General features: G+C 34.8%; 11 protein-coding genes across 12 annotated transcripts in view; 5 read left to right on the top strand and 6 right to left on the bottom strand.

The window, feature by feature from the left end:
- The window catches only part of LOC116020514 (IMPACT family member in pol 5'region-like), a 1,592-nt gene extending 172 nt beyond the window's left edge, over window positions 1-1,420 (top strand). Inside the window, exons 2-5 of the mRNA XM_031260984.1 lie at window positions 162-276; window positions 434-539; window positions 683-736; window positions 1,015-1,420. Of these exons, the coding sequence (XP_031116844.1) occupies window positions 162-276; window positions 434-539; window positions 683-736; window positions 1,015-1,173 (434 nt within the window). The 3' untranslated portion in view covers window positions 1,174-1,420. The remainder of the gene's footprint in view (window positions 1-161; window positions 277-433; window positions 540-682; window positions 737-1,014) is intronic.
- LOC116020802 (IMPACT family member in pol 5'region-like) overlaps window positions 1-2,786 on the top strand; it is a 5,348-nt gene extending 2,562 nt beyond the window's left edge. Inside the window, exons 8-9 of one of the 2 annotated variants that reach the window (XR_004098844.1) lie at window positions 1,829-2,091; window positions 2,379-2,786. The gene's annotated coding sequence lies outside the window, so the exon portion shown is untranslated. The remainder of the gene's footprint in view (window positions 1-1,828; window positions 2,092-2,378) is intronic. The other variant, XR_004098845.1, reaches the window with a different exon arrangement.
- LOC116020515 (glycine-rich protein 3 short isoform-like) lies at window positions 1,992-2,668 on the top strand. Its single transcript, XM_031260985.1, has 2 exons — window positions 1,992-2,091; window positions 2,379-2,668. The coding sequence occupies exons 1-2, from the start codon at window positions 1,992-1,994 to the stop codon at window positions 2,666-2,668; spliced, it is 390 nt and encodes a 129-aa protein (XP_031116845.1).
- Window positions 2,787-3,168: 382 nt separating the features above from the next.
- LOC116020516 (protein PELPK1-like) lies at window positions 3,169-3,534 on the bottom strand. The gene has a single exon (XM_031260986.1). The coding sequence runs from the start codon at window positions 3,532-3,534 to the stop codon at window positions 3,169-3,171; it is 366 nt and encodes a 121-aa protein (XP_031116846.1).
- A 685-nt stretch (window positions 3,535-4,219) lies between these two features.
- On the top strand, window positions 4,220-4,561 carry LOC116020517 (protein PELPK1-like). The gene has a single exon (XM_031260987.1). It carries the CDS (start codon window positions 4,220-4,222, stop codon window positions 4,559-4,561), a length of 342 nt encoding a protein of 113 aa, XP_031116847.1.
- A 2,526-nt stretch (window positions 4,562-7,087) lies between these two features.
- LOC116021222 (protein PELPK1-like) lies at window positions 7,088-7,821 on the top strand. The gene has a single exon (XM_031261834.1). It carries the CDS (start codon window positions 7,140-7,142, stop codon window positions 7,488-7,490), a length of 351 nt encoding a protein of 116 aa, XP_031117694.1. The 5' UTR covers window positions 7,088-7,139; the 3' UTR covers window positions 7,491-7,821.
- A 1,214-nt stretch (window positions 7,822-9,035) lies between these two features.
- On the bottom strand, window positions 9,036-9,392 carry LOC116020518 (protein PELPK1-like). Its single transcript, XM_031260988.1, has one exon. The coding sequence runs from the start codon at window positions 9,390-9,392 to the stop codon at window positions 9,036-9,038; it is 357 nt and encodes a 118-aa protein (XP_031116848.1).
- A 2,574-nt stretch (window positions 9,393-11,966) lies between these two features.
- LOC116020519 (protein PELPK1-like) lies at window positions 11,967-12,332 on the bottom strand. The gene has a single exon (XM_031260989.1). The coding sequence runs from the start codon at window positions 12,330-12,332 to the stop codon at window positions 11,967-11,969; it is 366 nt and encodes a 121-aa protein (XP_031116849.1).
- A 1,944-nt stretch (window positions 12,333-14,276) lies between these two features.
- On the bottom strand, window positions 14,277-14,654 carry LOC116020520 (protein PELPK1-like). Its single transcript, XM_031260990.1, has one exon. The coding sequence runs from the start codon at window positions 14,652-14,654 to the stop codon at window positions 14,277-14,279; it is 378 nt and encodes a 125-aa protein (XP_031116850.1).
- A 1,978-nt stretch (window positions 14,655-16,632) lies between these two features.
- On the bottom strand, window positions 16,633-17,631 carry LOC116020521. Its single transcript, XM_031260991.1, has one exon. It carries the CDS (start codon window positions 17,629-17,631, stop codon window positions 16,633-16,635), a length of 999 nt encoding a protein of 332 aa, XP_031116851.1.
- Window positions 17,632-22,298: 4,667 nt separating this feature from the next.
- LOC116020048 (GPI ethanolamine phosphate transferase 2) overlaps window positions 22,299-25,963 on the bottom strand; it is a 9,038-nt gene continuing 5,373 nt past the window's right edge. The window contains exons 12-17 of the mRNA XM_031260502.1: window positions 25,624-25,843; window positions 25,441-25,534; window positions 24,098-25,081; window positions 23,388-23,480; window positions 22,963-23,246; window positions 22,299-22,867 (exon numbers count right to left, since the gene is read on the bottom strand). Of these exons, the coding sequence (XP_031116362.1) occupies window positions 22,738-22,867; window positions 22,963-23,246; window positions 23,388-23,480; window positions 24,098-25,081; window positions 25,441-25,534; window positions 25,624-25,843 (1,805 nt within the window). The 3' untranslated portion in view covers window positions 22,299-22,737. The remainder of the gene's footprint in view (window positions 22,868-22,962; window positions 23,247-23,387; window positions 23,481-24,097; window positions 25,082-25,440; window positions 25,535-25,623; window positions 25,844-25,963) is intronic.

Genomic DNA, 25,963 nt, shown 5'->3' on the forward strand with positions numbered 1-25,963 from the left:
TTTCAAGTTTGGGAATTTTGCCCAAGGAATTGCATGATTGTATATTACTAGATTACCCTAAGTGTAAAAAATAGTAACCATTTTCTTGAATTTATGAGGTTTCTGGAAAATTGAAAGTTTGTTACAATATTTTTATTGAGTATCGACTGTCTTGAATATAGGTTGGGGATCAATACCGAGTAATGATGATGGTGAACCATCTGGTACAGCTGGCAAACCGATACATTCTGCAATTGTTTCTTCGGGATTAGACAGAGTCATGGTTGTTGTAATCAGGTAGTACAGCTTTTTTTTTTTTTTTTTTTTTTTGGTGATTAATGGTGAATGATATACATTCACTACAAACTAGAATTTAGAAGTTGGGTTGGATGAAGGATATTATAGGGCACATCTTTCCTAGTAGAAAGCAGTATTTCACCTCCGTTGATTTTAGGTATTTTGGAGGAATTAAACTTGGTACTGGCGGACTAGTTAGAGCTTATGGAGGAACTGCTGCAGAATGCTTGAGAAATGCTCCTACGCAGCTTGTAAAATCTAAGGTATGGATTGCTTCGGGATTCTTCTTTCTCCACTCTCCGTGGAAAATATTTTGCTCTACTCTAAAACTATGCAATGTATTTCTTAAATTTCGATCTTGTTCGCTTCAGTACCGTTGTTGATGGAAATGATCTTCAATTTGCAGGTTTCTATGGGTGTAGAGGTTCCTTTTGATCTTTTAGGGGTTCTGTACCACCAGGTAAGTTCAGTGTGAGCTTGAAACCGCTAAATTCCTTTCTAGTATTTGTCAACATATTCATCTCCAAGGTAACAAGGTCTCTTTACATTATGATCCGTAGAAAAATCTAGTGTCATGGTTTCATATACTATTATCTGAATGTAGTATGAGCATCAATTATAAAGTTGATTTACGGACCTTTGCTCTCTCATAACTATAATAAACTGTTACGCGAGTTTTGATTCTCTTGTCTTTCTCATTTCATTAATTTTGCCCTTCTCCATGGTGACTTGCTGCAGCTCCAAACTTATAAAGTTGAAGACATTAAACAGGATTACGATACAGGGAAAGGTGGAGTCACGATGGTTACTTTCAAAGTTGATTTTGACCGCATGCAAAGTTTAGAGGAAGCTATCAAAACTAATTGCAGCCGGGATATTGCAATTTTCAAGCGCTGAAATATTCTTATGAGCTCACTCTCAAGGCAGCACGCTGTCTTTCAGAGAATTGAGGCCATGTTCTTTATTCCTGATTACAAGTTACTATAGTTTTTTGGAGATAGCACCCTCCTAGGTAGATATATACAACAATTTTTATTTTATTTGATTTTATTTTTTCTCTTTCTGTATCCAAATATTTCCCGCAGATTGGACAAGAATAGTTTTTCGGTTATAATAGAACCAGAGAGTTTTATACGATTGACAATTTACTTGCACCTACTTCCTATTTCCCCAACTGCAGTAGAGGCTCTTCCCATTTCCCCAACTGCAGTAGGCTGAAGGTTGATCCATGGAGTTGACCATCCTAGTGATGAAGAAGAAGTTGCAGACATATATAGTGGTACTCCAAGACTCTTTGACTCAAAATATTATGATTAGTTAATTCTTAAATTTATTTTTTGATTAGTTTAATTAAATAATTGACTAATTATTGTTACGTACTCGCATTAACAAGTGTTTTTTGCTAAGCTCTGAGAGTATCTATATATAGTATTACTTTCAATAATTCATGCCGGGTGAAAGAAGCTGAACTGTTTTGTCTTGTCGGTTCCAATAAAATAAAAGCCTTGGTTTTCCATATCAATGGCCTCAGCTGCATTTATATCATCTGCAGATCCGCCACCAATATTACAGTTCTTGACTTTTTAGCAAAGCTTTGAATAGTTTGCGTCCCACAGTGAGCTTCTTCCATTATAAATTGGGACTCAAGACACCCTACTTCTTCATCTGTATTTCCATTATAATCTTTCTTGAATTCATACCTTCTCAAAGAGCTCATGAAGCCTGACATCAATTTGGTTCTCCAAGCTCTCTTGGTTATAGCTCTTCTGTCTGCTTCTCCTGCTTTAGGTGCTGAAACACGGCAAACACCAAAAAGTAAGTCCAATGGTGGTAATTTTACTATTTTTTTGGGTGATTAGGGAAACCCGCAACTATTAACCCTAGCTGACAAAGGACCTTAAGGAGGTAAACCAGCCTAAGTTGCTGGTAGCTGACCGGACCGGCTCAATTAAGAAGGCCTAGGCTAATGAGCCGCCCATTGAGAGTCAAAGTTGAAACTTTGTGGTTACCAAGTCAACAGTTTGATCAACTTGGCTGAATTGCTCCAAATAGATTACTTTTGTATGTATAATAATTATATGGCGTTTTTGTTGTTTGTGCAGCAATTGAGGGTGGTGAGGCGGCAGCTGTTGGGGCGGATGGGCAGCACGTCGGTGACATGAAGCCAGTAAATTATGGGTACAAATGGGGTATAAAAGGCGGTGCCGGTCATAGCATCGGCTATGGTTGGCCATATAAGGGTGGGCATGGTTGGGGTTGGAAGGGTGGCTATGGGGGATGCAAGCTGGGCTGCTGCTTTCACTTCGCCGGAAAATGTAAATATTGCTGCAAAAGCGTTGAAGAAGCCCAGGCTTATAACAAAAATTATGAGCCCAAGCTTACTCCGCCATAGACGTATTACTTACCATACATTCATGAACCAAACCGGCCGTCACAGTACGAGTTTCCACTTGTAATGGAAATCAAAGTAAAATCTGTGATTAATAAATAAAATTTTGGTTCTTTCTATATTTCCCTGGCCTGTTAATATGGCAATACACTAATTATATATAGCCAGATAGAAGAAGTCAAGAAATTGGGAATGAAACGAAATCTTGTGTACTGTATATAACAAACAGTCAACACTCTTACACTCGCACAATCAATGAACACTAGCAAAGAACATTACAGGTACAAACAAATGCAATATATTAATAACGACAAACTAAAGCATGCACTAACAACAATAAATGGTTTATAATATTTTGAGAGCAACAAAGTCTTGTCCACAATCTGTCTCTTGAGAATCAACTGAGCTACCCGTGCTGGTCTAACATGAATATTCAACATAATTCAATCCGTATGATATAAGAAATGATGAAAGGTGGACAGGACAGCTGAAAATTGATTAAATTAGTTTGATGGAGGTGGAGAAAGAGTGGGAATAGCCGGGAAGTTGGGAATAGAGGTTGGGAGAGGGATGTTAGCCGGCATGGGAGGAAGAGTGAGCTTTGGGGCGGAAGGCAAGGTAGGGAGAGGCATGTTAGGCAAGTTGAAGGCGGGCAAAGGGGGAAGTGTGGTGGTTGGCATGTTAGGGATGGAAGGCATTTGTGGTAAGGTTGGTTGAGGCAGAGAGGGAATTGTCGGCATCGTCGGCAATGGTGGGGCGCCGGGGATTTGTAGGAGGCGGCGAGTGGCGGAGGTGGTGCTGATGCTAATTGCTAAACACAATAATGTTATCATCAGGGAGAGGAGGAAGGTGTTGTTGAGCGCAGCCATCTTTGTTTAGCTTAAAGTGATGAATAGGTTTTCTTGAATCAGTTGTTGTTGATTCAATGGTACTTTGAGGTGAGATGAGAGCTTTGGGAAGGGAAATAATGTATATATAGGGGGAGATTAGAGAGCATAGTCAAGGATTTGATGAGATATAGTTGTGCATAAACGTTAATATGTCCTAAATATATGGCTTGTGTTTGTTAGACTACATTTGAATATACTACTATAATTTCCTTAGCTTGGTCAGAAGTTGAACAACCCATATATTTTCCAACCACACCGTTATATTTCACAATTGTCTTCTTATTCTTTGGCTTTAACTAACTCCATATCACTTTGAAGTTTTAACACTCTTAGCTTGATCCAATACTTCATACTTGGGCATGCATTTGGTTGGAAAATAGATGATCTGTTCAACTTGTAAAAAATTTAAATCAATATACATTCAGATGTAGTCTAACAAACACATCGGCCAATTAATTAGCTAGGGCAGAAATTGTATGAATTGAACAACTTAACCTCATCAAATCCTTGACTATGCCTACTAATCTCTTCCTATATATACATAATTTCCCATTCCAAAAGTCTCATCTCACTCAAAGCACCATTGAATATACACTTGCTTCAACAAAATCTATTCACTTCAATTCTAAGCCAAACATCTGAATTGAAATTTAGTTAAACAAAGATGGCCACTACTGTCAAGAACTGCTTCCTCTTCTCCATGATGATAACATTGTGTTTAGCAAACATTAACAGCAGCTCCGCCGCTCGCCGCCTCCTGCAAATTCCCGGCGCGCCACCGCTGCCGACAATTCCCTCTCTACCACAAATGCCGTCCATTCCTAACATGCCAACCACCACACTTCCCCCTTTGCCAGCCTTCAACTTGCCTAATATGCCTCTCCCAACCTTGCCTTCTGCCCCAAAGCTCACTCTTCCTCCGCTGCCGGCTAACATCCCTCTGCCGACCTCATTTCCCAACTTTCCGGCGGCTTTTCCCACTCTTTCTCCACCTCCATCAAATTGATTTAATTAATTTTCAGCTGCGGGCCCACCTTTCACCATTTCTTATATCAAACGGATCGATGAGTTGCTATTTACTGTTATTAGTGTGCCTTAGTTTGTCATCTATATATATTTCTTTGTATTTGAATTGTTGCTGTAATGTTTTTTCATTGATTGTTTGAGTGTTGCCTATTTGTAATATAAGGAATTGAAGATTTCGTCTTTTTCTTGCTTAGTTTCTTCATCACGCATATTGTCTTCAACTATATGTAAGACATGAATTAAAACGAGATCTTTTATTTTATCTTTTATATATAAAATCTAAAATTTGGATATCATATTACAAGACGCTTGCAAGTTAGAAGAAAATATAAAAATAACCAATTTTCATTTATTAATTATAGATACATAATATTAATTACAAGCTAATATATTATGTGCTTTCAACACATAGGGTGTGTTTGGTTGACAGGTTTAGCTATCAAGAATGAGTATAAAAGTCATTGTTATTGTTTGGTTGACAGGTTTTTAGAACACTCCTATGGGCATTGATTACCCCATTAATTGCAAAACACATTCCTGGATAAAATAAGGATTTCATTTCCCTTCCTCCTTTACTTCCCCAACTATTAATAATCATTCTCATTCCATCCTACTACCAAACATGCAAAATACTTTCACCAAAACTCATTATCAAATATTTGATACCATTGCGATTCCGTTTCCCATGTGTGAACCAAACACACCCATAATTTACTAACGGAAGACACAAAATATGTTAAGTACAAACACATAATTTTTGAAACAACATTCGAAATATAAGGTGAACCATAACATATGGTATAACAATCGGTCTAAGACTTAATTCGCTTCATTATTGTGGTTTTAAGGCCATCCCCATTAGTGCTTTTGTTGGAGATTTTGGAACAATAAAAACTTAGAGGGAGGTTTTAACAAATGTGATGGGAGAGATTTTGGTGGTTTTTTCTCCTGCAAGGGAGGGGATTTTGGTAGCACTGTGGGGCTACTATGGAGGAGATAAGTTGCGCCTCACATGTGTGAGGCCAGTTCTCACGCCCAGGCGGGCGCGTAAATACCTTTCTTTTTTCAATTTTTTATTTTTTTTTTATTTTTTTTTTCTCCACTCTCATGTTCTCTTTTCTAATCACACCTACAAAAACTCCTCAAAACCCATACAAAAAATCTCCACTATTGAGGAAGGCCTAATTAAGCATGGGCTTGGCAGAGTGTTTGGCAAAAGTAAGTGCAACAACCTAGTTTGCCTCGGTTCCCACAAAATCATCACTGCAACTCATACCACGGCATCTCAGCAAGTTTTTCTGTGAACAATGAATAAAAGGTATATTTTTAATATATTAAAAATACATTATTTATGTATTGAATATACATTATTTAATATACAAAATAATGTATTTTAGTAGTCAAATAATGTACCTTCAATACACAAATATTGTACCTTTAGGCTGCATTTAGTTCACAAAAAATGTTTAAGTGGAAATGGAAATGAAATTCCATAGAAAAGAAAATACTAGGAAGATTGATTCCATTGTTTGGTTTGTGGAAAATAAAGTACTTGGGATATTGATTCTGTTGTTTGGTTAGGGTTGAAATGGTAAGAAATAATGAATATAAAGACTAAAATGCCCCTACAGAATGATAATGATAAGGAAAAATGGTCAAATAGGCACTTAAACTTTTCACAAAAAGTTAATTAATTAGGTCCATGAATTTTTTAAAAGTGCAATTAAATACACTAACTCACGATTTTAAGGCATCCAGCCACGTTAGCCGGCTACCTCATCACCGATAAGTTCCGGTAAATGTCCCGTGACCTTCTCCAGTAAGAAATACATCTCTTGGTCGTGACCTTAGCTTTTCCGATAGCCTTCAATATGCAATTGCATGTTAAGCTTCCATTATTTGGTTGGAGGGAATTGTAATTCGTAGACTTTTTTGAATTGCAACAGAGCTTACGAAATTAGAATTTCATAGTAAATGATCAATTTATCCTTATTATTTTTATTTTTATTACGTACTAAAGGAATTTTAATCTTTATTGACTTCTTCTCTTTCAATTTCTAGTAATTCTATTCTTGTCTACCAAACAATGAAATTTGAATTCCTACTTTCTTCCACCTTATTTTTCCCACAAAATTACAATTTCATTTCCTTTAATTATTTCTTCCTTTCAACCAAATGTCTAAGTATTAGATCAAGCTAAAAACGTTAATTAAAATAATCTTCAAAGTGATATGGGGTTAATTAAAGCGGAAGAATAAGACAGTTGTGTAATATAATGGTGTGGTTGGAAAATATATGGGTTGTTCAACTTCGATCTGACCAAGGAAATTATAGAAGTAGTACGTATTCAAATGTAGTCTAACAAACACAAGCCAAATAGGACAGATTAACGTTTATGCACAACTATATCTCATCAGATCGTTGACTATGGTCTCTAATCTCCCCCTATATATACATTATTATTTCCCGTTCCAAAGCTCTCATCTCACCTCAAAGTACCATTGAATCAACAACAACTGATTCAAGAAAACCTTTTCATCACTTTAAGCTAAACAAAGATGGCTGCGCTCAACAACACCTTCCTCCTCTCTCTGATGATAACATTGTGTTTAGCAAGCATCAACACCAGCTCCGCCACTCGCCGCCTCCTGCAAATTCCTGGTGCCCCACCGTTGCCGGCGATGCCGACAATTCCCTCTCTGCCTCAACCACAAATGCCATCCATTCCTAACATGCCAACCACCACACTTCCACCTTTGCCCGCCTTCAACTTGCCTAACATGCCTCTCCCTACCTTGCCTTCCGCCCCAAAGCTCACTCTTCCTCCCCTGCCGGCTAACATCCCTCTCCCAACTTCATTTCCCAACATGCCAGCTATTCCAACTCTTTCTCCACCTCCATCAAACTGATTTAATCAATTTTCGGCGCGCTGTCCACCTTTCATCATTTCTTATATCATACCGATTCAGTTGTACTGAATATTCATGTTAGACCAGCACGAGTAGCTCAGTTAATGGGTTCTTGAGAGACAGATTGTGGACAAGACTTTGTTGATCTCAAGATATTATAAACCATTTACTGTTGTTAGTGCATGCTTTAGTTTGTCATTAATATATATATTGCATTTGTTTGTATATCGGCCTGTAATTTTCTTTGCTAGTGTACGTTCATTGATTATGCGAGTGTAATAGTGTTGACTGTTTGTTATATACAGTACACAAGATTTCCTTTCATTCTCAATTTCTCGACTTCTTCTATCTGGCTATATATTATATTATTAGTGTATTGCCATATTAACAGGGAAATATAGAAAGAACAAAAATTTTATTTATTAATCACACATTTTACATTGATTTCCATTATAAGTGGAAACACCTACTGTGAGTCTGCTGTGACCGCGGCTTTGGGTCATGAATGTATAGTAAGTACAATTGCACACATTTTTATTCGATGGTTTAATTGCACAATGTGTAAAGTTTGGAAGCCTATTCGACATTTTTTTCATTTTATTTTTACCAATTATGTTAAATAGAGCTCAATATAAATATATATTTTCTTCTAAATTAAAGTCAAAATAGGGTTTCACCCAAAACGTAACGTACATTCTTTAGCAATTGCGGACTTTTTTGTAAATTAAATCAAAGTATCCAACAGTGCCAAATTCTAGGGACAATGGAAATTGGAGGGGATTTTCTCCATTAAAGACAAGATCGAGAGATCGAGTTAAGATACTTAGCTTCAAGATCTATATAGGGAGCAAAGGTTTGGAACTTAAGATTTGACTAAGTTTTCTCGATCGATCTATTTCTTGTTGTAACTTAAACTCTTGATCTATATAATTTAAATTTGATTAATTTTACCATTTTATTCATGTGATAATTCATTAATATTTTAATAAATGACTAGTTTATTCCCAGCCTATTAGTTGTTGGGTAGATGTTATATATTGATATATGTGTATGACAATGATAAAGTTACATTTATTATGTTTGAAAGAAAATTTGACATGATTGGAACACACAATTTATTTTCTTATTACAGGTAAAAATTGTATGCATGGAAACTGTATGGATTAGCCATTAGAACATTTGAAAAAGAACATACCCATAATATTATATAGTAATAGCGCGCCAAAGAAGAAGTCAAAAGATTGAGCGAGCCAAAAATAAAATAAAACTAAAGAATTGAAACCAAATCTTCTATATATAACAAACAGGCAACAATCAATTGAAGGAAGGCTTGAAAGAAGCATTACAGGTACAAAGTACAAGGATATTGATGACAACATTAAGCACACTAATAATAGTATATGTCGATGAGATGAAGAAATAAAAGTTAAAATTGAAAATATATGATCCGATCCAGTGCAGCAGCATATCAATCCGGCCGCTTCATGTACATAAGAAATTAAAAGATGAAGTGAACAACAACGTAACTGTAAATTAAGTAATCAATCAGTTTGATGGAGGTGGAGAAAGAGTGGGGATAGCCGGAAAGTTGGGAATAGAGGTTGGGAGAGGGATGTTAGCCGGCATGGGAGGAAGAGTGAGCTTTGGGGCAGAAGGCAAGGTTGGGAGAGGCATATTAGGCAAGTTGAAGGCTGGCAAAGGGGGAAGTGTGGTGGTTGGGATGTTAGGAATGGATGGCATTTGTGGTAAGCTTGGTTGAGGCAGAGAGGGCATCGTCGGCAACGGCGGGGCGCCGGGGATTTGCAAGAGGCGGCGCGTGGCGGAGGTGGTGTTGATGCAAATTGCTAGACACAATAATGTTATCATCATGGAGAGGAGGGAGCTGTTCTTGGCAGTTGCCATCTTTGTTTAGCTAAATTTGAGATGTTTGGCTTGGAAGTGAATAGGTTTTCTTGATTGAATGGTGAGATATGGCGAATTTGTAAAGGGAAATGTATATATAGGGGGAGATCATAAGCCTTGGTCAAGGATTTGATGAGATATAGGTGTGCATAAGCATCTATGTTTGACTCATTGGCTTGTGTTAGTTATACTACATGCATGCATTTCAAAACTTTAAAAATAATTTATAGGTTTGCAACTTTTTAGATGTTCAACAAACCATATACTATTTTCCAACCTTGGCCAACCACATCCCATCAAGTTACTTTATCCTGTTATATTCTTTGCCTTTTAACTTAAAGGACTGTTTGGTAAATAATCAGCCTATCAGTCAATTTTGGCTTATTTGACCACTATTAGTTGTTTGGTTAATAAGCTTTTTGTAACTTCAAAATGCTAAAATTCAAAAGGCTACTCAAAGCAGCCTTTTTAATTAGCTTTTTGAGAAAAGAAATTATACCAAAAAGCTATCAGCTAACAGCTAATTTATCAAACAACTTTCTAGAATCAGATAATATTATCAACAAATCATACCTTCTAACCCAAACAGCCAACCCAATCAGCCAACAACCATTTACCAAACAGGGCCAAAATCGTACTATATTGTATATTTATATATTGTTAGCTTTATAATACAACAAATATTCAAGTTTATAATAATAGAGGGTTTTGGATGACTCCCCCTTATTTTGAATGGTCCATAGTAATACATATGTATGTCCACATTCTTATTGAAATAATAAATATTAATATTAATTACTTCTTAGTTTAAAAGCGGGTGACTCTCATGTTAGACCGTCTCAGGGATCCTTATCCGTGAGACGACGAATCAATTTAGATGGAAATGTAATATTTATGATGAAAAGTGTAATAATAATCATGAATAAATGGATTATTACTTATGAGGTAAAGTATGATACTTTGAGGAAATTTAGAAACTAATAATTTTAAATTAAAATGTAATATTTAGGCGTCGAAATGTTACTTATGAGGAAAAGTATAATACTTATGAGAAAAATGTAATACTTACAAATAACTCACGTACCCCCATCTCGTGGATTAGGATCCGTGAGACATTACATAGGAGTTTTTGCCTTTAAAAAGTAGTTAAAATTCATTTTATTAATTAAGAGTGAAATTAATGTATTATTCTTACCATTATAGATTTAAAGGTCATTTTTCTATTGTTTACCTACTCCAAAATAGCTAAGCTATTAGTTAAATTTTAATATCGACTGCACACCAATTACTGTCGTATTTGTAATTAGATAAAAATAGTTACTCCCCGTAATATTTATTTAACACTTAATTTTGAATAAATAAAATCAATTATGTATATGTTACTATTATTTAACAGTGGCTTCAAGGCCCGAATCCAATATTTTGTCATCCAAGCGTAGCACTGAATGATATAAGTATAAGAATATAAAGTTGTGCCTTAACAATTAGCTAGTTATAACTTTTTGGTATAATGGTAAACACTTGATCTTAAAGACTATATATTTGTATATTATTTTTGAATCTGAAATTTGACACTATTTAAAATTAAATTAAACCTTCTATATAATATAATAAAATTAGTGTAATAACTCCTCGATACAAGCAATACTTTGATAATATTTTATATTAATTTTATGAAATTTTAATATATTATGTTTGTCATAATTAATTTATAACTTTTAATTAAATTAATAATATGTTGATACATATCATCCGTACATACTTATCTCTTGATCATGATAATTAGTATAAATTTTATCTGCTGTGGTGTGGAATGATATATAGAAAATCTTTAATTTCATTGATATGTAACACTCATATATAAAATATGATGTAAATATTTTATTTTTACCAATTATGTTAAATAAAGCTCCATATATATATATATATATATATATATATATATTCTTCTAAAGTCAAAGTAGGGTTTCACCCAAAATATATAAACATTAATTAATTCGGGTAGCAATTACGGATTTTTTTTTTTGTAAATCAAAGTATATATCCAACATTGCCAAATTCTAGGGAGAGTGGAAATTGGAGCGGATTTCCTCCATTAAAGGCAAGAGAGAGTTTAGATGTATTATGCTTGAAAGAATATTTGGCATGATTGGAACACACTATTTATTTTAGGTATTACATGCAGGCCGGTAAAAATTGTATAGATTAGCTATTAGAAGATTAGAGGAACACTTTAAAAGAACATTATATATATTATATAGTAATAGATCAGACAAAGAAGAAATCTAAAGATTGAGCAAAAAAAAAAAAACAAATCTTGTATATATAACAAACGGCCAACAATCAAACATTACAGGTACAAACAAATGCAATATATTAATTAATGACAAACTAAAGCATGCACGGACAACAGTAAATGGTTTATAATATCTCGAGATCAACAAAGTCTTGTCTTCCAAAGAACCAACTGAGCTACCGGTGCTCGTCTAACATGAATATTCAATACGTACAACTCAATGCCTATGATATAAGAAATGATGAAAGGTGGACAGCTGAAAATATAATTGATTAAAATCAGTTTGATGGAGGAGGAGAAAGAGTGGGGATAGCCGGAAAGTTGGGAATAGAGGTTGGGAGAGGGATGTTAGCTGGCATGGGAGGAAGAGTGAGCTTTGGGGCAGAAGGCAAGGTTGGGAGAGGCATATTAGGCAAGTTGAAGGCTGGCAAAGGTGGAAGTGTGGTGGTTGGCATGTTAGGAATGGATGGCATTTGTGGTAATGTTGGTTGAGGAAGAGAGGGAATTGTCGGCATCGCCGGCAACGGTGGGGCGCTGGGGATTTGCAGGAGGCGGCGCGTGGCGGAGGTGGTGTTGATGCTAATTGCTAAACACAATAATGTTATCATCATGGAGAGGAGGAAGCTGTTCTTGGCAGTTGCCATCTTTGTTCAGCTAAATTTCAGATGTTTGGCTAGCTTAGAAGTGAATAGGTTTTCTTGAACAATTGTAGATTGAATGGTGAGATATGGCCAATTTGTAAAGGGAGATGTATATATAGGGGGAGATTATAAGCCATAGTCAAGGTTGATGAGATATAGGTTAGGTCTGCAACTGTGCATAAGCATGTTTGTCTAATTGGTTTGTGTTAGTTATACCACATACATGCATTTGAAAACTTCTAAATTTTATAGGTTTGCAACTTTTTAGATGTTTAACAAACCGTATACTATTTTCCAACCTTGGCCAACCACATCCCATCAAGTTAATTACTTTGTTGGGTTGTTCTTTGACTTTAACTTAAAATTATATAGTAGTTATGATAAAAGGTAAGATCAGATCGCCGACTCTAAGCGCCCCTACATCTTTGCCCGATAGTTTGTGTAGGCTGTTACTTATTGCACACAAGGAGTCCCTCATTTTGAGAGGTTGTTTTTACATGGCCATTGGTGAGACTCGATCAATCATTGGTCTATTGTGCACACAACCATTATTATTGTTTGGCAGAGGTTTGGAGGGTCAAACTCAACATCTTATTATTGAAATGTAACACTAATTAAATGATACACATTTATAAAGAAATAAAGTTACGTGTTTGCTACTAGCTATAATTTTTCGCCTAGTAATAAGCACTTGATCCTGACAACTATATGTATGTGTATGTTACTCTATTTTTGTGAATGCAAAATTTGACATTCTTTTTAAAATTAAATTAAACCTTCTATATCCTTTCAAAAAATAAAATTAAAGCTTCTATATCATATCATAAAATTAGTGTTACTCCAAGCAATACTTTGGTAATATTTTTTACGGAGTATTATTTTTATGAAATTTTAATATACTATATTTATTATAATTAATTTATAACTTTTAAAATTAATAATATATATGTTGATACATATCATCGGTACATACATATCTCTTGTGATAATTATTATAAATTCTATCTATTGTGTGGTGTGGAATGATAGAAAATCTTTCATTGATACGTAACACTCATAAAATATTATTTATGTATTTTACTTTTACCAATTATGTTAAATAAATTAAAATTCCATATAAATATATATCTTCTTCTAAAACCTAAGTAGGATTTCACCCAAAATACACATTCGGGTAGTAGATGCTGACTTCTTTGTAAATCAAAGTATCCAACAATGCAAAATTCTAGGGAGAGTGGAAATTGGAAGGGATTTCATCCATTAAAAGCAAGAGAGAGTTAAGGTACTTAGCTTCAAGATCTATATAGGGAGCCAATGTTTGACACAGGATTTCACTAAGTTTTCTTGTTGTAACTTAAACTCTTCAATCTATATAATTTGAATTTGATGAATTTAATTTGCTATTTTATTCACTTGCTCTAATTCATAAATATTTTAATAAATAACTAGTGTATTCCCTATATATATATTAGTTGTTGTGTACAAGTTATGTATTGATATATGTGTATCACAATAATGATCAAGTTACACGTATTATGTTTGAAAGAATATTTGGCATGATTGGAATACACCATTTATTTTTTGTATTATTACTGATAAAAATTGTATGAGAACTGTATAGATTAGCTATTAGAACATGACAGAAACACTTGAAAAAGAACATATTATATATATATATATATATATATATATAGTAATACCCAAAGAAGAAATCAAAAGATTATTGAGAAAAAAAAAACATATCTTCTATAAATAACAAACGGCCAACAATCAAACATTACAGGTACAAACAAATGCAATATATTAATGACAAACTAAAGCATGCAAAAAAACAGTAAATGGTTTATAATATCTTGATATTGATCAACGAAGTCTTGTCCACAATCTGCCTCAGCTCCCAATAACCAATTGAGCTACCCGTTGAACAACTGAGAATTGATTAAATCATCAGTTTGATGGAGGTGGAGAAAGAGTGGGGATAGCCGCCGGAAAGTTGGGAATAGAGGTTGGGAGAGGGATGTTAGCCGGCATGGGGGGAAGAGTGAGCTTTGGGGCGGAAGGCAAAGTAGGGAGAGGCATATTAGGCAAGTTGAAGGCAGGCATTGCTGGCAAAGGGGGAAGTGTAGCGGTTGGCATGTTAGGAATGGATGGCATTTGTGGTAAGCTTGGTTGAGGAAGAGAGGGAATTGTTGGCATCGTCGGCAACGGTGGGGCGCCGGGGATTTGCAGGAGGCGGCGCGTGGCGGAGGTGGTGTTGATGCAAATTGCTAGACACAATAATGTTATCACCATGGAGAGGGGGAAGCTATTCTTGGCAGTTGCCATCTTTGTTTAGCTAAATTTGAGGTGTTTGGCTTAGAATTGAAGTGAATAGGTTTTCTTGATTGAATGGTGAGATATGGCGAATTTGTAAAGGGAAATGTATATATAGGGGTAGATTATAAGCCAAAGTCAAGGTTGATGAGATATAGGTGTGCATAAGCATGCTTGTCTGTCCAATTGCCTTGTGTTAGTTATACCACATACATGCATTTCAATTAATACTTTAAAATTTTATAGGTTTAATTTGCCTTTTTTTTAGATGTTGAACAAACCCTATACTATTTTCCAACCTTGGCCAACCATCTCATCATCAAGTTACCTTGTCCTATTATTCAAGTTTATAATAAAAGAGGGTTTTGGAAAATCAATTTTGAATAGTCAATAGTAATAGTACGTGTCACATTCTTAATAAAATAATCAAAATTAATGTTAATATTATTTCTTAATTTTAAAGCGGGTGACATTCTTGTGAGATTATCTCAACAATTATTAGTTGTGAGACAGGTCGGGTCTAGATTGAAATGTAATACTTATGTTGAAAAGTATAATACTAACTAGGGATAAACCAAGATGCATGGAAAAAACCTTATCAAGGTAAATTCAAATTGAATGTTGATACTTCTGTTAGGCATGATTTAGATCACATGGGAATTGGCTGGATACTTCGCAACCATCATGGCCTTGTTGTGGCAGCACAATCTGTTACACGCTCAGGAGTTGTGCAAGTGCAACCTAAAGAAGCTGAGGCTCTAGCTGTTCGTGAAGCGTTAAGCTGGCTGAAGATTAATAATTGGGATGGTGTTATTGTGAAAATGGATTCTGAAATACTGCTTACTAGTCTTCACAAATCAAGCTTTATCTCCTTTTGGCTTGCTGAAATATAGAGGACATTAAATCTTTGCTTGTTGATTTTCATGATATATTATGTTTTGCCATGTTCGTAGAATTGCCAATTCAGTTGCTCATCTTTTGGCTACCTTTGCTTATTCTCATGTTGCTAGTACGGTCTGGATAGATTTGGGCCCTATTTTCATCTCTTCTGCTATAATCTGTGACTTAAGTGATTATTAATATATTCTCTTTCTTTTAAACAGAATCTCAATGCCAGCATGAATAGCTCAATTGATCACAGGGGAGAAGTTTGAGAGTAAAAACCAAGGATTGAGTCTCCTTGTGCCCAATAAGCATAAGACTAGCCAATGTGCTCAAACTAAATTTGCACACCATAACACGAAAAAACACTTGATTTTAAAGATTTATATTACATTATGGATTATTTTTATAAATTCATTTAAATTACTCAACTACAAAAGTACTTAATTGTATAAATAAATGTGTCTCACTTATTCCAAAATTTGAATCCGCCTTGACCATCTAACTCCATATATGTCCCCATAGACCATAGTCCATAGATAATAAGCACCACTTCAGATCAAGTCCTAATATATATAGTTGAACATGATTCAAGTAATACATAAATACATCACCTCTACAACGAACATTTGTTCAAGACTGTAAATTGCAACTAACATTGTTGTTTAAATTTTCTGCTCTTAGCTTGTAGAAGCAGGATAAAGAGATCATTTCCATGAAGTCAACAAGTAGAATCTGGGGAGCAGCTAATTCCAGTCAATGATTGATAACCAAGAAAGGAAAACAGCATTCTTATAACCGAAGCATGACTAGAAAAGGACTTCAGTTTGGGAGACATCTAAAACTAGTTCTTGATTACACAAGAACTTGATAGATAAATCTTCAATGGTGGACACCACTGGGCCAAGCAATTAACACAGGAAACAGAACCAAATTTCAGTTCATTTAATGGCAAACCAATCAAATAACCACATTAAAATTCACATAATTTAAGAAAAACAGAACACATAAACATTCATCATATATCTTTTCATTGTATAAAATTACTGAAAGCTAAGCTTAATCCCCCTAACCTGCATTTAAATATCAGAAATCATATGATTGAATTCTAATGAAAACCGGGGTGGAAACCGACACAAATATCATCTCCTTCCTCAAAAAACTCCAACTTTCCATTGATCAACTCTGATTCTACCTCTGTGTAATTGTTTGCAGAGGCTCTATCATCAGCAGTAGTCTCCAATGGAGCAGCATTAATCACCTGCATTCTCACCCCCTTTCCCATCATCTTCTTTGTGCTGTTTGCCGCCATTTTTTGCTTCTTCCGAGCCACATTTCCACCATCAGTCTCCATATCACCATGATCTCCATCCCCTTTACCCTCATTCTCATTTCTTGCCCTAGTTTCAGAGCCAACGGGTGAAAATGGAGTCCAAGAGTTCATGCCATTTTCAACCCTAATCGGCACAAAACCTGCACATAAAAACCTCCCCATCGCCACCACATCCGGCGGCGGCGCCGGAATCGCCGCCGCGTGAAAAGCCCTCCTGCATTTCTCATTCCAACACCGCAAACAACACTCCTTGAAAACCACCGGATACTCGAACACATGGTAGCAGTAAGGACACATAGTCCAGAAGAAGTTGGGATTCTCCGACCCGCTTCGAAATTTCGGATTCCTCTTCAGCTCCTCGTCGAACAGAGCTCTCTTCGCCGGCACCGATAGCACTAACCACGCATCAATCACCAGCCGATACGCCTCTTCCGCCAAAGCAAACTGATTCTCCCTAGGGCTCAAAATAGCACACAGCTTTTCGAAGCGGGTTTTGATCAGATCAAAATCCGCGCTGAAGTGAGGGACGCCGAGTATCGAATAATAGTCGGGGCGCTGACTTGAGTCGCCGTCGTCCGCGGCGGCGGATATGACGGCGGCGATAGCGAGCAGTTGGGTCGGGCCGGGGTGGATTGGGTCCAATGTTTGTGCCCGAAAAGCATTTTTCCGGCAGTCCTCGAAGTTCTTGGCTCCGAGGAAGAACTCGGCGGCTTTGAGGTAGAGCTGGGTTCTCGATTCGGGTCCACCGTTTTTGTTGTCGGTTCGGGTCGCCATTTTTTCAGAGAAAGAGAGTGAAATGGCGGAAGAGATGATGGAGGGAAGGAAACTCAGGATTGCATAACAAATCTGGAAACCACACATTTATGGACAATTTAGGACATGCCTATTACGTGTTATTGCAATATTACCCAAGATTTTGTCATTCTTTATAAAGTAAATTATGGTTGCATTAATTTTATCAATACGTCTTAATTCATTGTACCAAATTATATTATTAAACCAAAATGGTCATTCTTTAATGAATTATTTTCCTCTGATTGTTTCCTTTATAGACTTTAAAACTAAATTCTGTTGCTTTTCGTGTTAGATTATGCATTAACGCACCTTAAATTTATTCATAATTTTATTTAATTGGATAATTTTTTTGTAAAGATAACAAGTAAAAATCACAACCATGCGAGGGAGGGTGTGCACTACGTAGACATTAAGTAACATATGACCTTTAAATACGATAATCATGTTCCACTCAACCACCCCTTTCAATGCTAGATAGTATAATTTTGAAAAAATATGTCTACTTACACATTATTTCTAAAGAGAAGTACTCCGTCCGTCTCATTTTATGTGTCTGATTTGGTTAGCGAGACTTGACTGAAGTTATTTTTCTTAACATTAAATTTAATATTAGTATATAAAATTTATATATTTAGAAACTATACTAAAAGTACTATAAAATAAAAAATTCTAATTAAATTTAAAAATAATTAAAAACTAATAAAAAATAAGCAAAGAAGAAAGATTTGATTTGACCAATAAATAGTAAACATGATAAATAAAATGGGACAAGTTAATTTTTTTAAAATATAAATTTTTCTATGATGATCTCTCCTATTATTTATGGATTCTTTTTATTAACAATGTTTGATTAAAATTATTTAAAACTCAATTTTTCATAATATTTTATTTAACATTAACATATTAAATTTATACTTCGTATATTTAGAAACTACATTAAAAATATTATTAAATATAAAAATATTAATTATAAAAATAAAAATATTTTAAAAAAAAAAACAAATAAGAGAATTATTTTGATAATATATATTAAACAGAACAGGTAAAATGAAAACAGTAATTTATAAAATTTATGCTAGGTGAAAAAAAAACTTTAAAATTTAAAATCAAAAAATTGTTTGAGCTATGAGTAATTTATGCTAGGTGAAAAAAAAAATCTTTAAAATTTAAAAACAAAAAATTGATTGAGTTATGGGTAATTAATGCTAGGTGAAAGAAAAAAAAAATTAAAAAATTTAAAAACAAAAAAATTGATTGAGCTATGGGTTAAAAGATACGGAGTACTCCGTAATCCCGTAAATAACAAATTAAAAAAGGGCAATAATGTCATTCAACGGTAATGGACGTTGTACGTAACTACCGCATGCAAATAGCACAGGTGGCTTTCCCGCCTTTCCCTGGCGCGTTTTTGTCTTCCGTCTCGATCAAGTAAACTGAGAGCATCCATGCATGTGGCCGGATATTCCTTTCCTGCACTCACCTCCAAATTTTTCATATCAACACTCCAGATACTGTAGTTTCTAGTTGTCTAATAGTTTTCCCATAATCTATATGTCTCTTAATGTAGCCACCTCTCTCTCTCTCTCTCTCTCTGCGCGTGCAGCTTCGTCTCTTAGCTTCTCCCAACTTCGTCTCTCTCTCTCCCAGCGATTTTGGCACTGCCGGCCGACGCTCTAATGGAGTGTTGAGCCGGTACGGTGGTGCCTTTAGTCGTCGTTCATTTTCCGGTTGATTTAAGGTTACGTGTCAGATCTTAGATTATATCCTCTAATCATTTTCAGAGAAAGTTTCAGAGTCTCTCCAGGTTTTCTGTCCTTTTTTTCATTTGTTTTGTTCATTCTTTAGGCTTTCTCTATGTTATCCCTTTGTTTCTTTGACAAGTTGTTTCCTCTCATTTCTCTGGCGAGTTTTGTTTTATTCTCGTTTCTTTGGCGAGTTCCTCTCATAAGTTGAAATGATAAAAAATGATCATATCAAAGTCAGTACGTCTTGGTTACGTTTGACCAGATCACTAGTGATATTAAAGAAGTTTTAAGTTCTTCCAACAAATTCAGCTTCAAATTTGAAAAATTGCCGGCAATTCAAGTTTTCTTAGCATTGTTAGGAATTTGTTTCTATGTCTTACTGTAATGAATATTTTACCATTCCATGATATGTATGATAAACATTTCAACTTATGATTTAATGAATTAGCCTCTTTATTCTAAAAAAAAAAAAATTTAAAATACTCTAAGTCTCAGGTTCAAGACTTATTCCAATAAAAGATGTTGACATTATCATATTAATTGAGCAGATAATAATATGTATAGATTAGATTAAATACACACATGCATGTGTTATACAGTGATTGCCTTATTCGAGTTGGAAGCATAATTTTTACTCCGATCTATCTAAAAATTTGATATATTATATACGTGTAACGTTTAATATGTATTGATTAGATAAACTATATACATGCATGCATGTGTTATACACTTATACACCGATTGCCTTGTTCGAGTTGGAAGCAAAATTTTTCTCTATCTAAAAGTTTGATATATTATACGGAGTATATGTGTATATATCATATCCATACGGTGTCATTTTTTGGTATATATATATATATATATATAAAAGCCCCAAATTCTAACCTAGATGATTTCTCTCCTTTCTCTATGCAATCACTTTTCTCTCTACTATGTAATTCTCTCATCTTCTCTCAACCTCAAACCCTAAATTACGTCTTCGCTTTTGTCTCTCATCAAAGTCTCACTCTTTGAGACTTGATGACACTCTTCCATATTAAATTGGTGGAATCTAATCCATGTTTGTGGTGGTTCATGACTTTGTGGTCTTGAATCTTGACTGTCGTGAGATCAGAGTTAGTTGGAGAAATAGAGACACCGGTGACTCAGTGAAAAGTTGAACGCTTAGCTTGCAGCTTTGATTTTGGTGGAAGCCTAATGCCCCCAACTCCAATGAAAGTTACGTTGGATAAAGAACAGTCGTTATACGGTGGACCATGGTCCACACTGCATTGTAGACCATGGTCACAAAATAACGTCGTTTCAATAAGTGGGGATACGGCGGCCGTAATTCGTAACGGAACTCCGTAATTGATCCTACAACTCATCTCAAAAGGTACTACCTCACATTTGTTTTTATATTATCGAATAAAACTGTAGTTATATCGAAATGTAATTATAGTTACGTTGTGTTGAAATGTAAATGCAGTATATATAAACTGATACTGATACTGAATAACAGTTTCGCATTTGTGTTTTTATATTATCAATAAAACTGTAGTTATATCGAAATATAACTGTAGTTGTGTTGAAATGTAACTGCAGTATATATAAACTGATACTGAATAACAGTTTCACATTTTTGGGTGTATATTGTCCAATGAAACTATAGTCATATCGAACTGATATTGTAATTGTGTTGAAAGGAAACTGCAGTGTATTATAAAAGAAAATGTAGTTGTATTAAAGGAAACTGAATAACAGGTTCACATATTTAAGTGTATAATATCGAATGAAACTGCAGTTATATCGAAAAGAAACTGCAGTTGTGTTGAAATATAACTGCAGTTGTGTTGAAATATAACTGTAGTGTATATGAACTCAAAGTGAATGGCGCGGAGCGGAGACCATTTCTGTCGTCTATTTTCATTAATCAAAACGATGTTGTTTTGATGCATGATCCACAATCCATTGTGGACTGCGGTCCAAAGTAAAATTTGCGGAGAAAGAAGGTATACCGTATATCCTAGTTTTGATTTTATATTCTAGTGGTGGTGTGGTAGTGGTGGTGATGGTAATAAGAATTTAGAAACTAGTTTAAAAATATACAAGAGAGAAGATAAATACGAGATCAGAAAATAAAAAATATGGAAAATGTCTTCCGACTAACCATCTAGGAAGACATTTTATGTTAAATTGAGTCTTTTTCCATTGATCAGAATGAATATTTTACTTTAATTTTATTTTCCTTGAATACCCAAATACCAAAAAATTCGAAAGTCATTTTTTGAATTTTCAAACTGATCCTTATTTACTACTAAACAACTATTGTATTCTCATTTTAATTCCAATATATATTCAAACCAAACATCCCCTAAGTTTTACTATTTGTTGTGTTACATTTTATTAACAGTTTAGGAAGACCTGGTCGAGCAGCATCATTGTGGCTCTCTTAAATGGGAAGTCGTAAGTTCAAACCCCCATGGGAGCATTGACTCTTTGCGGTTCATTAGATTGAAAAAGTATGAACATATACTACATTACAAAACTCAAAAAAAAAAAAATCAAATTTTCATTTTTGTCAATTTTTTTTATACATAACTAGTTTTTTTGTCACATCTAATCCTTCCAACCAATAATTTGATGAAAACGCATTTCAATTCATCAAAACACTGAAATGTGCAAATAATTGAGGAACATTTATATTTGTTTAGATTTCTACACAAATCTTAGTCAAAAGAAAACGCAAAAACATTGAGATTTTTTCATGATAAAAATTATATTTTCAGTACCATGTGAGGAGGAAATGGAGGAAAAAAGATAATTAATTTACATTTTATTTTGACAGAAAATATGTTTATCAACTTAAATGATTAAAAAAATGTCACTTGATCATTCTTAGTTGTTACTATTTTTGACAAATTTCAACAAATTTGTATCAAATTAGTTGTTAGAAAATAGTACTCCGTTGTGGTCCAGTGGCATCAAACCCTTCCCTTTATACGGGATGTGGTGGGCCAGTAGTATTCAAAATGGGTTTCACAAAAAACCCTATATGTGTATGGAAACTGGAAAGTAGAACTCAGAACACAGCTTGCAAGTAACCTAATAATCCCAAAAAACCTCAAAACCAGGAAAATGGGTGCTGAGTGGAAAGTAGTGATAAGCTAATTAGTACAAAAGTGATCTTTTTTTCTCTTTACCTGCCAGAATTTTAGAAAGATGAACAGCTGCAAAGCATGCTAATCTTGACACATTGGAGTTAGTTGGCAATGCAAACCTCTAGATGGGGGCATCGGCAACTAAAGTTAACCGTCTTGGCAATATTATGCAGCGAAAACCGGGGCACTACATCCTTTTTTTAATCTGGTTTGCAAGACACCTGCATCTTCACGCGTAATGCAAGGACCGACGATACATATATTATAGTCGATGCCACAATAGTCACACCAAAACACACGCAGGCCGTAGTAGCACAGACATACAAGTACCTAGAGAATAATCCACGGGATTTAGAACAGCCACAGGTTGATGAGTGAGATTCAAAAATCAAAATATGGACACAAATCTTAAAAGGGATACTTACTTTGGGGAAAAGACACTCCAGACGAACAAATGATTCCTCATTAGCAGCAATACTATTGTATACGCCATCAAAAGAACGGAATTTAAGCCCAAAGGGACGAGACAAGGAAAACCAATTAGCGTCTTTAGCAAATGTCCATAATCACATTCCTGTGAATTTTTTAACCCCATCGTGTCCTTCATAGCAATGTATGCCACCATACTAAGCACAGATAAAATTGGGGAAGCATATGTTATGATAAACATTAAGATACCAGAAAGCAGCGTGGAATGATTCAAGACACCCTGGAAATCATATAAAAAAAATAAAGTCCATCAGATAATATTATGGATTGCTGTCAACTTGTCAAGTTACTACACATCAGAATTTGGGATTAAAATAATTTTTTTAAAATAAAAATAAAAACACTCTGGGAAATGACATACTATAAAAGCCCCAGCAACATCAATGGTGGCAAGAGTGTTGGTGTTACCAAGGCCAAAGTGACCCGCCATTCCCACAAAATAGAGAGCAGCAACCTGAAAACCAAACAAATTTACATACGTTCAGCACTGTCCGCAGTTGTGATACTGAATACTAAAGCTCGGGCTAAATTCATCAGAAGGTCTATTAACAGAAATTTGCACACCGTATGTACTCCTAGTTTCCAGAAGATGAAGTATGAGGCTATAGAAGATTTACCGTGTTTTCTCTCTTTAATTTTGAAGTTTTCCACTAAAAAGAAACGTGTCATTTTCATTCATACCCCTAAACCTAAAACCAAAAATTCAAATCTTCTACTTCATATTACATATATTTACTCTCAATCTTGTCTATCCCAATCACTTCAAGGCAGGAGAGATCTACATTTCAGATATGAAAACCTAAATACCTAATTCCAGATCATCTCTCCTTTGAACAATTAGTTATGCAAGGTTGTAATATGCAAATCATCATACTAATAACAATTTCATATAGAAGCAAAGTACATATTTCTAGTCCTTTACCAAAAATTAGTATATTTTCATCATTTCATGCATATGCATACAACAGTTGTTAAGTATAATCATGAATCAACAAATAAGAGGAATGGGTATGCTGAAGAAACAAGGTACGACAGAAGAAGGTTGAATGAATGTTTACAAATATGACTGACCTCAACCCATTGTCTAAAAAGATGGTTGGAATTGGAGAAGTGCCAAATGCTAGCAAAAATTTGCATGAAAATCAATAAAAAGGCTACTGAGTTGATAGGCTGCTGAAGCAGAAGCTGTAGAAGACACCAACAGTATATATAAATATAGCCAATCATGTAGCTCGAATCTCTAACCACCATAGAAAAAGAATTTTGGGAGATACTGGACAAGGAGATATGATTTTTGAGGGGCATAAGCCATGGAACAAAAACAGTAGTCCCAACTGCAGAAATAATCAGAACTGCATATATTATCTGGGCCATTAAGGTAGCTTCAAAACTGGACACAGTAAATGTCAGGTCTTGATATTTAGTAACATACAGCAAAACCAACAATCCAGGGAATGAGTATATCAATGCAACCGCCATGGCATATTTTCTTTTTGACCATTTTACCCACAGCAATGAAACTAAGTTTATGCTGATTACAAGGACAACAGACACCATCTGCAACAGCTTTATATAGGTGCTTCCTGCCTGCTCAAGCCATTTTGCAATGTCAGGAAGATGAGCCCAATTAACACCACCTTGATGCCACCCCCTCAAAATTCTTCCAGAAAGTAGAACTACAATAATCAAGGAAATCTGCATATATCTTCTCTTATAACTCTCAGTCATATTATGTGTATTCTGTACAGTTTGTGATGTAACAGACTGCATTATTTTTCGGAGTACCACCAAATAAAATGAGGTGGTAAAAAAATACCATATATATTGCTCTTCCTCTATCATTGAACTTGATCCCATGCTAATAACAAGCATTATGATAATAAACAAAATAAGCATCTCATCCAAAAACCAGGAGTTCAAGCTAGTATTAACATGACGCAGAGATCTTTTCTCCTCAACAAAGAATTCTTGGCATAGAAAGAACAGAAGACCCAAGAACATCACACATGACAGGAGCATAGCTGCAACTCCAGACGCAAGAAGACCTACAGGTTTCTGTGAAAAATCAAGACATGTGAAACAATTTCATTGATAATCAGTCACTTATATCATTTGCATGTGCATTTAGTATTGTGCCAAGTGTAAAAAGCTTCTACATTCCTGTTATTAGTACATGTCATTCTGAAGTGGAAATATATGGCACAACAATACTGCTTTTGTAAATTGTCATTTGCATAGCTAGTGCAAAGTAAGAAATCTCTACATCTAAAGAAGAACAGAGATAACAGTTCCGTTATAGCATTCATGTTTACCTTTCAGTCATTTGTGCATAGATGATTAGTTGCATAAGGTTTAAATATGCTATGTTACTTCAATCCATGGATAAAAAATGATCTTGACATTTTTATACTTACATCAGTTGCTCTGCGAGATAGCCACTCACTTGCTGCTCTTAAAAAGTTATGATATGCTGCAATGATTATGCTAGAGTTTTCTGCATCCATAGACCTATTCAAGTACAAGTTGAAGCAATATAAGAACTTGGAGTTATCACCAAATAAAGTATCCTTTTTCAACAGGTACAAAAAGAAGTACACCTGAAGCCTCTTTGATATTTCCAGGATTCATGAAGAGATGCAGCCTCCAGATACAAGCAACAAAACATTTCTTCTAGATCACTTGTCACAGAATCATCATCCCTGGAGGCATTGCATGAAAACTTTTCACATACTAAATCAGGCAATTGTGCATGAAGCAACCTCAGTAATTGCCAGGAATTCAATTCCAATAATCTAAGATGTTGGTCATTTGTAACACCTGAAAAATAAACAAAAGATAAGTTATTTTATAATGCTGTTATTAAAATTAAAAAAATTAAAAAAAAAAAAAAAAAAAAAAAAAAAAAAAAAAAAAAAAAAAAAAAAAAAAAAAAAAAAA

Source organism: Ipomoea triloba, chromosome 5, assembly GCF_003576645.1.
Source record: "Ipomoea triloba cultivar NCNSP0323 chromosome 5, ASM357664v1".
In the NCBI taxonomy this organism is placed as follows: Eukaryota; Viridiplantae; Streptophyta; class Magnoliopsida; order Solanales; family Convolvulaceae; genus Ipomoea; species Ipomoea triloba.